This window comes from Lithobates pipiens, unplaced genomic scaffold (genome assembly GCF_037356315.1).
Source record: "Lithobates pipiens isolate NorthernLeopardFrog02 unplaced genomic scaffold, aLitPip1_a1.2 Scaffold_18, whole genome shotgun sequence".
Lineage (NCBI taxonomy): Eukaryota > Metazoa > Chordata > Amphibia > Anura > Ranidae > Lithobates > Lithobates pipiens.
In genome coordinates, this window is record NW_027507758.1 from 431,133,225 (window position 1) to 431,150,701 (window position 17,477).

The following is a 17,477-nucleotide window of genomic DNA, read 5'->3' on the forward strand; positions in this document are numbered from 1 at the left end:
CAGTGTTCAAACTCTAGGAAAATTGCTTGGGATGCAAAGAAAAACCCACAAATAACTTCAGGCGAAATACAGGACTCTCTGAAAACCATGTGGTGTGGCTGTTTCAAGATGCACAATAAGGAGGCCCTTAGAAAGATGGGCTGCGTGGTCGAGTCGCCAGAAGAAAGCCATTACTACGCAAATGCCACAAAGCATCCTGCGTACAATACGCCAAACAGCACAGAGACATGCCTCAAACCTTTTGGGACAAAGTAATTTGGAGTGATGAGACCAAAATTTTGCTTTTTGGCTACAACCATAAACCCTACTTTTGGAGAGGAGTCAACAAGGCCAATTATGAAAGGTACAACATTACTACTGTGAAACACGGAGGTGGATTGCTGATGTTTTGGGGATGTGTGAACCACAAAGGTACAGGAAATTTGATCAAAATTGCTGGCAAGATGAATGCAGCATGTTTAACGAAAAATACTGGAAGAACATTTGCATTCATCAGCCAGGAAGCTGTGAATGGAACGTACTTGGACATTCCAACATAACAATGATCCAAAACACAAGACCAAGTCAACCTGTCAGTGGCTACAGCAGAATAAAGTGAAGGTTCTGGAGTGGCCATCTCAGTCTCTTGACCTCAATATCATTGAGCCTATCTGGGGATATCTCAAACGTGCAGTTCATGCAAGACAGCCCAAGAATTTACAGGGACTGGAGGCTTTTTGCCAAGAGGAATGGGCAGCTTTACCATCTGAGAAGATAAAGAGTCTCATCCACAAATGCCACAAAAGACTTCAAGCTCTCGTTTATGTTAAAGGGGGCAATACACAGTATTAAGAACTGGGGTATGTAAACTTCCGATCAGAGTCATTTGGGTAGTTTCTTTTGCGATTATGATTTAAAAAGAGTAAACACAGTTGATGGATAATAAATGGCTTCAGCCAAACACTAACCATGAGTGAAAGAAAAGTTTGTGCTCTCATTCATATTCTCTGAAAAATGGTCATGAAATAAAATTCTGCCAGGGTATGTAAACTTATGATGTGTGTGTGTGTGTGTGTGTGTGTGTGTGTGTGTGTATATATATGTGTATATGTATATATATATATATATATATATATGGACAGGGATGGGGCCTACAATATTATACCCTACTAAAGTCTCATTTTGAAATTGCTTGTTTTCTTGGTTGACTACTGATTTGAATGAATACTATGAGTTACTGAACAGGAAATAGGGAGATGTGAGATGATGACAATTATTAACGTTTTTTCCTGTCAAAGTTTGAATTACAAAATAATGTTCAATGTGTCAAATTATTTTTTTTTTTTTTCAGCCACGTCAGGATACATTTATTGCCTTCAATTACGATCTCTATCTTTATGAAAGACCTTCAGAGGTAAATGACTTCTCGGTGGATACACATACTGTAAATAAACTGTATATGAGATCAATTCCAGATAAAATAAATGATGTATTTAATTATATTACATTTCCTCTCCTCTAGGAAATGGTGCCGTGTAATCTGCATGTGGTATGGGCCCCTGGAAGATCGCCCAAAGTGGACTATAGCTGCCATGATTACTCAGAGAATGGATCTGGTAGCAAAGCAGAAGAGGGATCTGCCTTCCTAGGGAATTTTAAATAAAATTGGTTCCTAAAATACAACAAAAGTTATTTTCTAAAAATTGATTGTACAAAAGACAGAGTTGGCCAACTTTGAATCACTATTTCTCATCCAGGCTCTATATTACAAGCTCATTTAATTCCATTATGGAAATCTTAAATTTTCGCTGGCATCCTTCTTTTATGCAGCCCATTATTATGGCCTGGTCTTTTTTCTGGAAGTACTATATAATTCTATAGCCTGGGCAGAGTGTCTGACTTTCTCAGACAAACGAAGACATTGCTAAGAATATTGATATTTATCTGAGTTCTTATGCTGAAATTCTACATTAGCCGAAGAATATCATAGCAGTGTGAACAATTATTGGGAAAATTGGCAAAACTGTTTAGGGTCCATTTACACTTTATCATACTTTACCATATCTAACATTGCACCTCCAAGTGCAAAAAAGTGCTGTCCTATTGTTTTCAATGGTACAGTTTTCAATAATGGATTTTTATATTCAGCATTAAAAATCCTGCTTAGCTTCTGCATATAAAATGCACTATGCATTTGCTTTTAAATACATAAAGCTGCAGAGAAGTCTTCAACTACCCCACTCCCATATCGAACACATGTAAAAAAAAAACACACATTCTCTGCACAATATGTTAAAAAACAAAACAAAAGAAAAAACATTTAAATGCATATTATGTAAATGGTCCCTAAATCTTTGACATAGGTCTAACATCAAAAAAGCAAAGAGCAATGCTCAAAAGCACTTACCCATAGCAATCAATCATAACTCTGTTATGATGAAAGCTAGTTGCTATGGGATGCTGCACATCGCTGCTTATTTTTTTGCACTAAACAGCAGTTATACGTTGTTTTTTTTTTTTTTTTTTGAGCTAACCATTTTCTAACATATTAAGAACCAAGAACTAGGTCTTTAATATCGGTCTTATTTCACCCACTGTGGTCATGCAGCTTACACAAATAATAACGGCCAAAGGTTAGTGGACCGCTAGTTAAATCTAATTTTAAATAGAGCAAATACTTGATGGACTAAGCAATATATTGATTATATAATTTTGATAATTACAGCTAGCTGCATAAATGTCTAGCTAGTGTAAGATGTATATATATATATATTTCAGAAGCACGTGATAAAGTAATATCCACATTTGAAACTGATAATAAAGTATTGTCACATCTGAAAAGAAAATTATACAGTTTTAGAAATAGTTACTTAGTACCACAAATATCAATAAAGCAATACTAATTTTTATTTTTTAACAAGAAAAAAAAGCAATGCTAATTTAGCTTAATTACAAATGAGACTTTTACTACTTTATTGATGGAATTGACCCATTGACGACAGTTGTCTCATCTGAAAAATGTTGAAGTGTGAAAATGCTACTAAGGGATTCTAGAGTTCTTTAAAGTACTTGAGCTGTTAAAGTAAATTGGCCAATACTATTAGGTTACTTAAATGTTTTTTGAGGTTTTCCCAAGAGCCACGGAAGCTCAAAATGCAAGTAAACCCTAATATACTGATTTCAGCACTTCTTTAATTGTCAAGCGCTGGCCAGCCTCTCTCTCCTACCTGTCTATTGGTGAGTAAGGTCTACCATCATAGTGATGGGCCAGTAGGTAGGTGCAGAAAGTGACAGGGCAGCTCTTGAAACTGGTAGAAAATGTAAAACCTAATTGGTGTGCCTTGATATCTTAGGGATTTTAAAAAGTATGTATGCAGTTTTTAGTATATCGTTATCATACTGACAGACGTGGCTTACAATCTAAATATGAAAGGATTTGCCATTTCTGAGCTGAACCAAAATTAAACTAGATAGTTTACATGAGTGTGCACCATAAACTATTACTCGCCTTCTCTCTCTATTTCTGTAGGATCTTCCAAATCATGTCTCACTGCTGCCCACTCCATAGGAGTTGGATTCTTAAAAATCTATGGAAAATTAGACAAGTATGCAGTGAGATCCACATTATGACAGACAGGCAGAATATAAGTGGTTGTAATACCCACTGAAGTGACTAGCCTCAGGTGTTACAAAGAGATGAAACAAGTCATCCTACACAAGTTGTACCTGTTTATCTGCAGCACCCTCTCCTGTACATGCTCATAAAGCACACATTTTACACAGTATTTCTGAGCTTCAGAAGGCATGGGTCTGATGACACACAGAGCAGAGTGTAATCTGAGACCTGAGTGGAGGGAATGGACATGCACAGTCTCCCAGAGAAACATGCACAGCCAAGGCTGTCAATCACATGCTGTGTGCTAAGATGGTGAGGCGGTCTCCAAGGATTTTTAAGTGTGGTCAGAATTGACTCAAGCAGATAGCAGATGAATGACAGGGTAGATAGAAATCACACTAGGTCCTTTGGGTCAAAGCAAGTACACACTAGAAGGATATGTTTTGTTTATTTTTCATCTTAGAGGTTTACAACCACTTTAAAGCACTACTATCAATTCAGCATGAGATGGTAATCTGTAAATGATTTATTTGTCTCATGAATCTTGGCACAGCTCACAAAATGGCTCTCAATGTGTGGAGGTGAGAAATTGCACTTTAATTCCTGCCTGCTGATATAATTCCATGTGTAAATATTATGTTCATGAATTTTCAGAAGTTGTGCAGATAAAAACATTATCTTCTACAAATCTGATAAAAAACAAAAAAATCCTCGTACTGTTAAATCTGACCAAGAAACATTTACTAACAAACTCTAAGAAGAAAATACATTTTGAAAGACTCTGGTGTCATTTGTTATAAAAGACACATTTTTCATGGCAGCCTTAAAGTGTTTGTAAAGGAAACGTAAAAAAATAAAACAACAAACTTGTTATACTTACCTGCTCTGTGCAATGGTTTTGCACAGAGCAGCCTGGATTTTCCTCTCCTTGGGTCCTCTGTTGGCACTCTGGGCCGTTCCCCCTTGTCAAGTGACTCCTTAGCAAGCTGCTTGTTATGGGGGCACTTGTACATGCTCGCTCCCAAGCTAGCTCTCTGTGCCCATTAAACACAGTGCAGCTCAGCCCCTTCCCCTCGCCTCACTGGCTATGACTGACAGTAGTGGGAGCCCATGGCTCCCGTTGGGGCATCTCAGCCAATGAATATGGAGAGACCTGGGAGAGCCTCGGCTCTCGTGCACAAGCCTGATCCAGTGATAAGTATTAGGGGGGAGCTGCTCCTAAAGGTTTTTTACCTTCATGCATAAAAGGTAGAAAAACCTTCAGCCTTTACAACCACTTTAAATGCTTTACTATATTGACACATACTGCAGCATTTTAGTGTAGAAGGCAATAGGGTAAAAGAAGCCCTAGCCAAACCCTACCCTGAGAAGGTTGTCCCGTGTATCATGCCTTGTCTGAACAACCTAGTTTTGGCTTTCTGGTAGTGATCATAAATAATCTGTCACAGATTAGCTAAGAAATTTTATATTAGAAATGAAATTATATTGGTGGAGACCTGTTTAGCAAGCTTTTTTAGTTTGCACCTTTTATGTAAATGTAAGGCTGCATTTACACTTGAGCATTTTCAGCTCATAAAACGCCCAACAAGCAAAATCTCATTCATTTCAATGACACGTGTTCACATCTGAGCATTTTGCCACCTGAAGCAAATTGCCTGAAAAACACCCTAAGCTCATACGAGTTTCTATGGGGCAGATTACAGGCGTTTTTCTGCCTTTTACATTGGTGACCTGAACAAAATCGTGGCAAAAAAACCCACAGCAAAATCTAAATTAAATGGTCAGGTGTGAATGCAGCCTAAAAAGATAACCTGTGTGTAATCTATTTTCCATTAACCTTTAAAAAGATGACTTCTCTAATAAATTCTGCCTACTTATACAAAATAAATAAAGTTTGATACTATTTTCATGTTGTTATTGTGTGGCTGCTAATGAAAAGACAAATGTGTACGTGTTCAGAAGATGACCTTGGTTTGCAGAGACTTGTACAAAGAGTAATATTGAATTACATCAAGTTGCTAATAGGACACTTTTACTTTAGCTAAACACATCTATTTATAGGTAGTGGTCTGGGGACGGTCCCCTGAGATCCCTTCCAATACAGTCACTGAACAAAAAGGACAGGTCGCCCTCTACTGAGCTGTGAACGAGCTGGAGCAATCGCCTGCTGACAAACAATCCCGTTTACAGCTTCTCTGCCCAGCCACTAATTAAAGGCTATAAAAATAAACTTTTTCACATTGTAGCTTAATACATAAAGTTAATTATCCAAACATTTAGTGAGAAGGCAAAAAACATTTCATGAACATTCAGCTGCATATGTAGAAAAGCGTACATTTCACCAGTAGAAATACTTTGAGGAAACCAATCATCCCAGTTTGATATGATGGCTTTGAGGTTCATTGGGAAGATATATATATATACACACAGTTGGGAAAATAATTATTTGATCCCCTGCAGATTTTGTAAGTTTGCCCACTTACAAAGAAATGAAGGGTCTATATATATATATATATATATATATATATATATATATATATAATTTTTTTTTTTTTATCATAGGTGTATTTTAAGTTATAGAGACAGAATACCAGCCAAAAATCCAGAAAAAATACATGATACAAATGGAGTTGCAGTTCAGTGAGTAAAATAAGTATTTGATCCCCAAGCAAAATATGACTTAGTACTTGGTGGAGAAACCCTTATAGGCAAGCACAGGGGTAAGGCGTTTCTTTTAGTTGGTTACGAGGTTTGCAGACATCTCAGGAGGGATTTTGGTGAACTCTTCTTTACAGATCTTCTCTAAATCCTTAGTTTCTTCGCTGTTTGGCAACTCGAAGTTTCAGCTCCCTCCATAAATTTTCAATAGGATTAAGGTCTGGAGACTGGCTATGCCACTCCATGACCTTAATGTGCTTCTTCTTGAGCCACTCCTTTGTTGCCATGGTGGTATGTTTGGGTCCATTGTGATGCTGGAAGACCCATCCACGACCCACCTTCAGTGATCTGGATGAGGGAAGAAGGTTCTCATCCAAGATTTTACAATACACAGCCCTGTTCATTTTCCCCTCAATGCGGCAAAGTCAGCCTGTACATTTTTAGGGGTGCTGAAATTAATCAGAGCATTGATGCATCGCGATTTGGGTGTCCCCGATGTGGCATCGATGCTTATGACCAGAAAAATAGATTTGGCGGGTGACATCATCCCGACTTGCCCCGCCCCTCCCAGGAGAGCCCTCCGAGCGTATAGTTGTTATAATAACCGTTTTAATAAAGCCCGTCTTACAATCCATTAAGTGCCCCACTGTATGTGCTTTTAAAAAAAAATATGGAACTACATACTGCATTTCTCAGTAGTGATGGCCGAACGGTTCACTCGGCGGTCGTTTCGAGGCGAATTTCGGCTGTTCGCGGTCCGCCCGATCGGCGGACTATTGCCGCCATTCGCCCGGCGGACTTCCGTGTTTACTGTGTAAAAGAACTTTGACCTATGATGACACATCCATCATGGGGTACAGGACAGCCAATTGAGACATTACAGCACATGGGCACTTGGACATTCCCCCTAACTTATAAATACACCCGATCCGGCGGCCATTTTACATTCTTTCTTCTGTCACTATAGGGAGAGGTTGCTGTGTGGAGCAGGGAGAGATTGCAGTGACCCAAATCGCTAGATATTTGGTACACAAAAGTTCTTTTCAGGACTGGTATAGGTGTTAGAGGTGTAGTTCAGGATATAGGTTTGAGGCAGTGCTGTGCTAGTGATTGTTGCAGCAGCCTTGAGTGTCTTTTGTCAGTGTAGAGAAAGGGACAGGACGGTGTGTGCTGCAGGGACAGTCAGTTTAATCATTAGCTGTTACTATCAGGTCCACAAAAGTGCTATTCCAGTTATTGTTCCAGCAGCCTCTGTTTTGTCAGTTTATATAGGGACAGGCAGGAAGCTGTGTGTGAGGGTCAGTTTAATCAGTAGCTGTTACTATATTAGGTCCACAAAGGTTCTTTTCAGGACTGGTATCAGTGGTATGGTAATAGGCTTGTACACGTATAATATTCTTTCTTCCAAATATAGAAAGAATATTATACTTGACTGCTGTCCTTCTGCTGCAGTCTGCTAATCAGTCACAACCTACTTGTTCCACAAAGGTCCTTATAAGGACTGGTAACCTGGTGTAGGGTGCTACCGTACATAGGGTTGAGTGAGGTACAGTCTGCTATACCGTAAGGACTGGTATAGGTCCACAATACATAGGGTTGAGGTGCACTACTGCTGACCGCTGCCCTATACTGCAGCAGTCCTTCATCAGTATAGGGACAAACGTACAGTCTGCTAATCAGTCACACACAACCTACTTGTTCCACAAAGGTCCTTATAAGGACTGGTAACCTGGTGTAGGGTGCTACAGTACATAGGGTTGAGTGAGGTACAGTCTGCTATTCTGTAAGGACTGGTATAGGTCCACAATACATAGGGTTGAGGTGCACTACTGCTGACCGCTGCCCTATACTGCAGCAGTCCTTCATCAGTATAGAGACTGAAGTACAGTCTGCTAATCAGTCACACACAACCTACTTGTTCCACAAAGGTCCTTATAAGGACTGGTAACTTGGTCTAGGGTGCTACAGTACATAGGGTTGAGGTGCACTACTGCTCACCGCTGCCCTATACTACAGCAGTCCTTTATCAGTATAGGGACTGACGTACAGTCTTGCTAATCAGTCACACACAACCTACTTGTTCCACAAAGGTCCTTATAAGGACTGGGTTAACGGCCGATGTGGACGCTCTGAGGAGTGATGAACCCCTGGACTACTGGGTGGGCAGGCTTGACCTCTGGCCAGAGCTTGCCCAATTTGCAATCGAACTGTTGGCTTGCCCCTCGTCCAGTGTCCTGTCCGGAAGGACGTTCAGTGCAGCAGGGGGGATCGTGACCGATAAGCGTACTCGCCTAGCTCACGACAGTGTTAACTACCTCACATTTCTAAAAATGAATGAGGCATGGATCTCGGAGGAATTCAACACGTGACCAGTAGACCATGTATATGTCTATAAACAATTTTTTAAATCGAGCACACAGACCTTCTTTCTTCATTTGGCTCACTTCCTTGTCCAAAAAAAGCACACCGTACTATATGCCCGTACCCTCCTCTTTGAAGAGGTTGAGCAGTGTCATATTTCTACTGGGGCTGCTTATTATGAGGGGCTCCCACCATCCCTGTGCTGACTTCCTCCTTGGGCTGCTTATTATGAGGGGCTCCCACCATCCCTGTGCTGTGCTGACTTCCTCCTGGGGCTGTACCTCTGCTGTGCATATTATGAGGGGCTCCCACCATCCCTGTGCTATGCTTATTATGAGGGGCTCCCACCATCCCTGTGCTGTGCTGACTTCCTCCTGGGGCTGCTTATTATGAGGGGCTCCCACCATCCCTGTGCTGTGCTGACTTCCTCCTGGGGCTGCTGATTATGAGGGGCTCCCACCATCCCTGTGCTATGCTGACATCCTCCTGGGGCTGCTCATTATGAGTTGCTCCCACCATCCCTGTGCTGTGCTGACTTCCTCCTGGGGCTGTACCTCTGCTGTGCATATTATGAGGGGCTCCCACCATCCCTGTGCTATGCTCATTATGAGGGGCTCCCACCATCCCTGTGTTATGCTGACTTCCTCCTGGGGCTGCTTACGGTGCAGGTGTCAGTGCTGTATATTAAGGTGCTGATGTCAGTACTCTCTATCACGGTGCTGCTGTCAATGCTGTAAATCACGGTGCTGGTGTCAGTGCTTTATGTCACGCTGCTGATGTCAGTGCTCTCTATCACGCTGCTGGTGTCAGATGACTCTATCACGGTGCAGGTGTCATTGCTGTATGTCACGCTGCTGATGCCAGTGCTCTCTATCACGGTGCTGGTGTTAGTGCTTTATGTCACGCTGCTGATGTCAGTGCTCTCTATCACGGTGCAGGTGTCATTGCTGTATGTCACGCTGCTGATGTCAGTGCTGTATATCATGGTGCTGTGTTAGTGCTTTATGTCAACCTGCTGATGTCAGTGCTCTCTATCACGGTGCTGTTGTCAGATCACTCTATCACGGTGCAGGTGTCATTGCTGTATGTCACGCTGCTGATGTCAGTGCTCTCTATCACGGTGCAGGTTGCATTGCTGTATGTCACGCTGCTGATGTCAGTGCTGTATATCATGGTGCTGTGTTAGTGCTTTATGTCACACTGCTGATGTCAGCGCTCTCTATCACGGTGCTGTTGTCAGATCACTCTATCACGGTGCAGGTGTCATTGCTGTATGTCACGCTGCTGATGTCAGTGCTCTCTATCACGGTGCTGTTGTCAGATCACTCTATCACGGTGCAGGTGTCATTGCTGTATGTCACGCTGCTGATGTCAGTGCTCTCTATCACGGTGCTGGTGTCAGATGACTCTATCATGGTGCAGGTGTCATTGCTGTATGTCACGCTGCTGGTGATCATCTCCTGCACCCTCTTCTTTGCCTACCCTGACCTTCCCTCTCCTCCATTGCCTTCATGCGCTCCACAGTCCTGAATTGTCACAACAATTTCCCATATAAAAAAAGAATGCTTGTAGTTGTCGATCCCAGATTCACCTCATACATGTGTTATGTCATTGGCCATGTGGTGGGACTATGTTTGCACAGCTATTAATTATTTTGTGGCTGAAAATTTGACCTGTAGGTTTGCAAAGTTCACCTCCCATTGAAGTCAATGGGGCCCATCGCGAACGTTACGGTTCGTGAACTATCGGCCGCGTTCACGGTCCGCGTAACATCCCGTCGGAAGTTTGTCCATCACTATTTCTCAGTGTGTAAACACCGCTCACGTGATTGCCTGGTCTGCCTCTCTCCTCTCACGTCTCTCCTGATGTCAGCAGGGAATTCTCAGTCCTACCCACCTCTTGTATGATCTGATAGCTACAGCCAGGTGTGCACTGCGCATGTCTTCCTGAGCTGGCCAGGCAGTCTTCTGGGACCTGTGACGTGTCTCAGAAATTGCAGGGAGGGATGTGGGAGCTGGGTACCTGTCAAAACAAGGTACCCGCCGCCGCCACCCCCCCCCCCCAAAAAAAAAAAAAAAAACATGAAAATGGAACTCCACTTTAATAAAACAGGTTGATACAGAAAGCACTATGACATCCCCAACCCTGCCATGTACACAGCACAGGGAATCCTCTACCTCTGATATTCCTCACCTGCAGGACTCCATAATGAACATCTTAATGCCCTCCCTTTGATTCTTCCATCCTTCAGCCCCCTCACCACCACCATTTTGATCTTTGAACTCTTCCATCCTTCTGTTCCTATCCATGGATTGCTCCATCTCCATACTCTTCTATCCTTCAGTTATTATCTCCAGACTCCTCTGGCCTTCAATTCTCTATCCATCGATTCCTCCATCCCCAGACTCTTCCATTCTCCAGTTCCTACCCCTTCCTCAGAACCTGGACTCTTCCATGTCCTTGTCCTGCTATATGCAGGTTTTTTTTTTTGTTTTTTTTAAATAAAATAAAAAAAATGGACTTCTTCTAAATGCTTGAATTTTTTTGATGGAAACCATTGTCAGTAATCGTGATACATCCTAATATCAAGTCATTGACCAGATAAGTGTAAATAAATCTAATCGTGAGATCAGTGAAGATGTTCACCTTTAGTACCTTTAGCAGGGAAACAGACCCAAAGCACAAGGTTTGCACCTCCGAGCTTGACTCTAGAGATGGTGTTCTTAGGGTCATAGCATTTTTCTTACTCCAAACACGGCAAGTTGAGCTAATGCCCAAGAGCTCAATTTTGGTCTCATCTGACCACAGCACTTTCTCCCAATCCTTCTCTGAATCATGTAAATGTTCATTGGCTACCTTCAGATGGGCCTGTACATGAGGAGTGGGATCTTGCAGGTGCTGCAGGATTTCAAATCCATGGCGGTGTATTGTGTTACCAATGGTTTGTTTGGTGACTGTGGTCCCATCTGCCTTGAGATCATTCACAAGCTCCACCCGTGTAGTTCTGGGCTGATCCCTCACTTTTCTCCATCATCCTTAGCCCTTGAAGCAAAACCTTGCATGGAGCTCCAGACCAAGGGCAATTGATGGTTATTTTTATTTCTTACATGAGTGATTATTCGCTCCAACAGCTGTCTCATTCTCACCAACCTCTTGCTGATGGTCTGGTAGCCCATTCCAGCCTTGTGCAGGTCTATAATCTTGCCCCTGTCTTGCCCATGATGGTGAGGTTTAAATGGAAGAAACAGATTCCGTGGGCAGGTGTCTTTTATACACATAATGAGTTGATATTAGGAGCACGTTCTTAAAGCGGGAGTTCCGCCGTTTTTTGTTTTTAAAAGTCAGCAGCTACAAAAACTGCAGCTGCTGACTTTTAAAATAAGGATACTTACCTGCTCTCTCGAATTGGCTCTCGGGTGCTGCCACCGCCATCTTCGGTATGGGAATCAGGAAGTGAAGCCTTGCGGCTTCACTTCTTGGTTCCCTACTGCACATGCGCGAGTAGCGCTGCACAATAAGGATGGTCCCTGCTGTCGCTGGGATCCGTGTGTTTCCCATCAGACAGCGAGGGCCCTGCAGTAGGTAGCGTAAATACCCACAGAATCTGCGGCTATCTGTGCCCAGAAGTGGGTGCAAATACCTGTATTATACAGGTATCTGCACCCCCCTCCCCCCCTGAAAGGTGCCAATTGTGGCACCGGAGCGGGGGAAGGTTCCAATGAGCAGAAGTTCCACTTTAGGGTGGAGCACCGCTTTAAAATTGACAGGACTAATCTGTGTACCACAAACTGTAGACAGTCTGTCAGAGCCAGAATAATTGTTAGTTGGTAGGGGATCAAATACTTATTTTACTCACTGAACTGCAACTCAATATATAGAATTTGTATTGTGTTTTTTCTGGATTTTTGATTGATAGTCTGTCGCTATCATTTAAAATACACCTATGATAAAAATTATAGACCCTTCATTTTTTTGTAAGTGGGCAAACTTACAAAATCTGTAGGGGATCAAATTATTATCCCCACTGTATATAGAATTAAAAAAAAACAATAATAATTATGATGAGGTTGTATCTTGACACCTGGTTAGCAGATGCACATTTTGGAATGCAGAAAACACACTAAAAAAAACTTGCCACACTCCACTCCAGAAAAGGTTCTGGAATATCTTTGGTGCATTTTTAACGCATAGGGCAGTCTATTCAAGTGAAAGGGCTGCCCTATATATGATGCGTGGACACAGGCTAAAAGAAATATGAGCAAGAACAGTTGTGGCCTAAGGCCCCTTACCCATGGGCAGGTTACGTTGGAGTCTGCCTGCTCAGTGGGGAATCTGTCCGCTGAGCAGGCGGATGGCTGGTCAATGTTTTTATCAGACAAGATAGGATAGGATAGGATGGGATGGGATGGGATGGGATGGGATGGGATGTCGGTGGGTGTCAACAGACACATGTCCGTTGACACGCTGCTCCAAAGAGGAGACTGGAGTGTCCAATTGGATCTGCCTGAAAAACAAACAGTCGAACCCGATCGGTCCACGCATGTGAAATGGTCCTTAGATGTGATGATGTTTCGATATCACAAAGGAGGTTTCCAAAATCTTTAAAGCTTGGATTAGTAGTGGGACCTTTTGTGTAGGTGCAGCTGCCTGAATATGTTAGTTTTAAAGTTTATGTAATGTATATACCAAAACTTGGGTAGGGGGAAGTTAAAGCAGATCAGGTTATAATGTCTTGCTATCTATGTCTCACCGGGGAGGTTTTGTTTTAGGGCATATTCAAACTTTTGCAATTTTCTGATGTATTTTCCATTAAAAGCAAACACAGCAGTGAAATGCACTTTGAAGTAAGATTTCAACACACATTGATACACATGCCTTGACATGCATTTTGCATTTTTATTGATTTCAAAGAAAAATACATAGGTGTGATTAAATCCTTACTTCCGGTCCCAAAAGACACAACAGGAAATGAGAATAAATGTAACCAAAGTAACATGAATTCCCATCTTAAAACAAACATTCAACCCTGTTTGGAAAATAACCATCACCTTTTGCGGTAGCTTTGCAGCATTTTTGTGTCTGTCACATTTTGAACCAGCACAAATAGAGAGGGTAAAGCTCCCCAGTTGAAATGCACAATAACTTGACAGAGGGTCTAACCTGTGCCTACTCTTTACAAAACAAAAAAAATGCCTTTACATACACTTTAGGTAGCAATTCTACACTTTAGCAACATATCTGTTGTATTACCACTCTATGTAGTACAACTCATGTACTCTGCATGCAAAGGCATCAATTCAATGTTACAAAGTGACTCTACAGCGGCTGTGTACATATTTTATTTAAAATGACAGGAAGTAAAGACTAAAATATAATAAAAAATTTTTTTAACAGGTAAACATTAAATATTGCATAAAATATTTTGCATACTCTTGAGCAAGTAGAGCGTTATACTCTTTATTATATGTTACCCAGTTCCAATAGCGCCTGCTAAAAACATATTTAAACCTAAATACCCAATCTGAAATATACACATAGTAAATCAGAGAGCTTCTCCCTTACTGAATGGCTTGGACTGATTGACTGCGGTTTCACTGAGAAGCTGTATCTGCCTGAAAAGAATGGATTACTGCTGACCTGTCTTTTTTAGCTACCCCATAGTACTCTGGGAATCCTGTCATGTATTAACCACTTCCGGACCACCACCGTTGTTATACGTCGGTACTTTGAAGGAGGATATCATTATGGCAGCAGCTATCTGCCATAACCCCGGTATCCTCTTCTTCAGTGAGCAGTCCGGTTTAAGGTAAAAGTGGTCTCTGCGGCGGATTCGCCCACAAGATGACTTTTATCAGCGGCGGGAGAGGGAGCCCCCTCCCTCTGCCGCTTACCGGAGCCGTTGGCAGTGGCGGAGGCAATCAGATCCTTCCTGTGGCCTTACATGGAGACGAGTGAGGGGAAGATGGCCCCCACCTGTCTCCATATCATTGCAGGGTGGAGGCGACTTCAAAACATCACTTCCGCCCATAGCTCTTAAAAAGGACCGCATACGTGAGTAGCACCCACATATGAAAACGGTGTTCAAAGCACACATGTGAGGTATCACCGCTATCGATAGAGTGAGAGCAATAATTTTAGTCCTAGACCTCCTCTGTAACGTAAAACATGCAACCTGTAGAATTTTTTAAATGTCGCCTATGGAGATTTTTAAGGGTAAACGTTTGTCGCCATTCCACGAGCGGGCACAATTTTGAAAAGTGACATGTTGGGTATTAATTTACTTGGCGTAACATTATCTTTCACAATATAAAAAAAAATTGGGCTAACTTTACTGTTGTCCTTTTTTTAATAAAAAAAAAGTGTTATTGTAAGACCACTGCGCAAATACGGTGTGACAAAAAGTATTGCAACGATTGCCATTTTATCCTTTAGGGTGTTAGAAAAAAAATGTATAATGTTTAGGGGTTCTAAGTAATTTTCTAGCAAAAAATTTTTTTTTTAACTTGTAAACAACAAATCTCAGAAAGAGGCTCTGTCCTTAAATGGTTAAATAAAAAAAGAAGGAGGGACTCAAAGCAATCAATTTATTGAAGGCCTCATTTCCACTGCAGAGGTGTAGGCAAAAAGAAAAGATCCACCATCACATATATATCCAGGGAGAAGGGAAGCACACCTTGTGCAGAGATGTTGCATTTGTGAACAGAAATCTTTTTTCCACCTCTGTTTTTCATGTTTTAGAGTTACAGCAGTTAGAAAAAATAAAATCCTCCATGTTTATAATTAATAAAAGACCACAGAACCTTGGACTTTGGTTATCAAAAAGTGAAGTAGGCGTTCTTGTTGCTTTAAAGCTGCAACATGATTAAATTTTTTTTTTTCAGGAGATGGGTTGGACAACAAGAGTAGCTTTTCCGTCAATCTTGTGTCACAAAATGTGATAAAGCCCTTTATTCAACAACTTACGCCATCAAATAGTCATTCAATGAATAAGTGTTTACGGCACAGTACCAAAGAATGACACAGCCTCACTATGAGGAGACAAGCTCATTTTAAATAAAACGTGTAATTATTTTAAGAAGAAAGGAATCCAAGTATGGACAATGAACAAACATGTGCTTCTGAAGAAACACTCATCTTGAAACATATCTGGCAGGAATCTTAGTTGTGAAATAATAAACGCACACATTTTCAGGGGTTTATGTCACAACAAGTAAATAAAACTCCATCCAGTATTTTGAATATGTGATGTAAATATGAGAAAACATAATTTGTGCTGCTAAATACAATTGTTACAAATGAAACAAATGGTTTGTGCGTATCAAGACTTACTAACACAAACAGCACAGTCAAAAATTATTATAAGGAGCAAAAGTGGCTGTACTGTCAGAACTATTGAAGTTAAAAGAACTAAAAGAAGGCCAAAATCACATTATTTTTACATATGTTTTTGTTGACATGAGAGGAGGCATTTTGTACTGTTTCGTAGCCTCCCTGGCAGGATGATTATGTCAGATTTTTGCGTCTCAAAGAGGTACAATTATTTTGCATAGAAATTTAGCGTTTTATATTGTAGGCCTGTAATTCTTAGCAATAAAACACTTAAATCTGTCCAAACAAGAGTCTAATATCCCAGGTTTGATGAAGTTTGAAACACAAAATCATAAATTATAATAAATATAAAAAATAATAATGTAATAATAATAATAATAAAATTAATTTCCCCACGATTCACTATCGCTCAATTTTGCAAGTGTTCCAATTTACTCTCACTGTTTTCTAGCTGGTCTAAAACCACTTTTGACATAAAAGGACACTTTTTTGGTTGCTATGTACAATCTTCCAGTTTCCAGGCAGAAAGAACAGTATATATCATATAAAACTGCATACAGGGCACCGGACAAAAGGGATGTTAAATAATTTCATACAGTAATGTAATCTGTAAGATTAGAGTGTACTGTATGTATTATGATTTTTCACTTTTTTGAATTTGCCGCTGGGCTCCGCTTCCATGCATCGCAACGCTCACAGGGAATGGAGCCCAGCACAGAGAGGCATTGGGCGAGGGACAGAGCCCACGCACACAGCGGGGGGGGACATCGCAGGATCCTGGGGACAAGGTAAGTATACCGCACCAGGATCCTGCAATGCAATTGGGCATACCGCTAATGGTGCTGAAATTTAACCCTGAGCCACACTCAGCAAAACCGACGGGGGTTTAGAGGTTACATTAAGTTCATGACTAATGAATAGAAACCTTTACAAGAGATTTTTTTTCGTCCCATTTTAGAGCTTCAATACACAATATCTCAGGTTATAAATGTTGAAGAGTCTTAGTCAAATAAACAAGTTAAGGGAACCATGAGCTTGCAGACATTTATTTTTCTAAGGACTGAGAAACGAAAATATGGCTCATTTAAAAACAATTTTACAAAACAAGCCTTATTAATTATGAGTAATCATATTAGCCATAAGTTATATTGTATTATTATTACACAATAGGTCAAGTAGATGCATAGTTAATTGAATAATCTCACATACTTTGGTTTTTGCATTTTTTTTTTTATATATAATTTCTTTTTATAATATTCATATATGTATTATTTATTGTTGAAGATTAATCATGGAAGTATTACTATATGAGAGATATATGGTTAAAATACTGTATACGAGTTGGTATGTTTAGGAGTTCTATTAATGAGAATATTCATGAATAGCTGTTATACTTCTAGTCAGAACCATGACTTAACCATCAAGGTATTTAGAATACGAGTTAATTGTGTGGATTAGATTCACTTAGAGGCCATATATTTCAGGAAAAGCCAGGAAGTCCGACATAAATGCCATAAAAGCAGGGGTCTCAAAC

The 17,477-nt window shown here is 40.8% G+C and overlaps 1 protein-coding gene across 1 annotated transcript in view; it reads left to right on the top strand.

Moving 5' to 3' along the window:
- Positions 1 to 5,498, top strand: part of LOC143988468 (retinoic acid receptor responder protein 1-like) — a 45,709-nt gene extending 40,211 nt beyond the window's left edge. Inside the window, exons 5-6 of the mRNA XM_077488078.1 lie at positions 1,331 to 1,393; positions 1,502 to 5,498. Of these exons, the coding sequence (XP_077344204.1) occupies positions 1,331 to 1,393; positions 1,502 to 1,642 (204 nt within the window). The 3' untranslated portion in view covers positions 1,643 to 5,498. The remainder of the gene's footprint in view (positions 1 to 1,330; positions 1,394 to 1,501) is intronic.
- Positions 5,499 to 17,477: the final 11,979 nt, after the last annotated feature.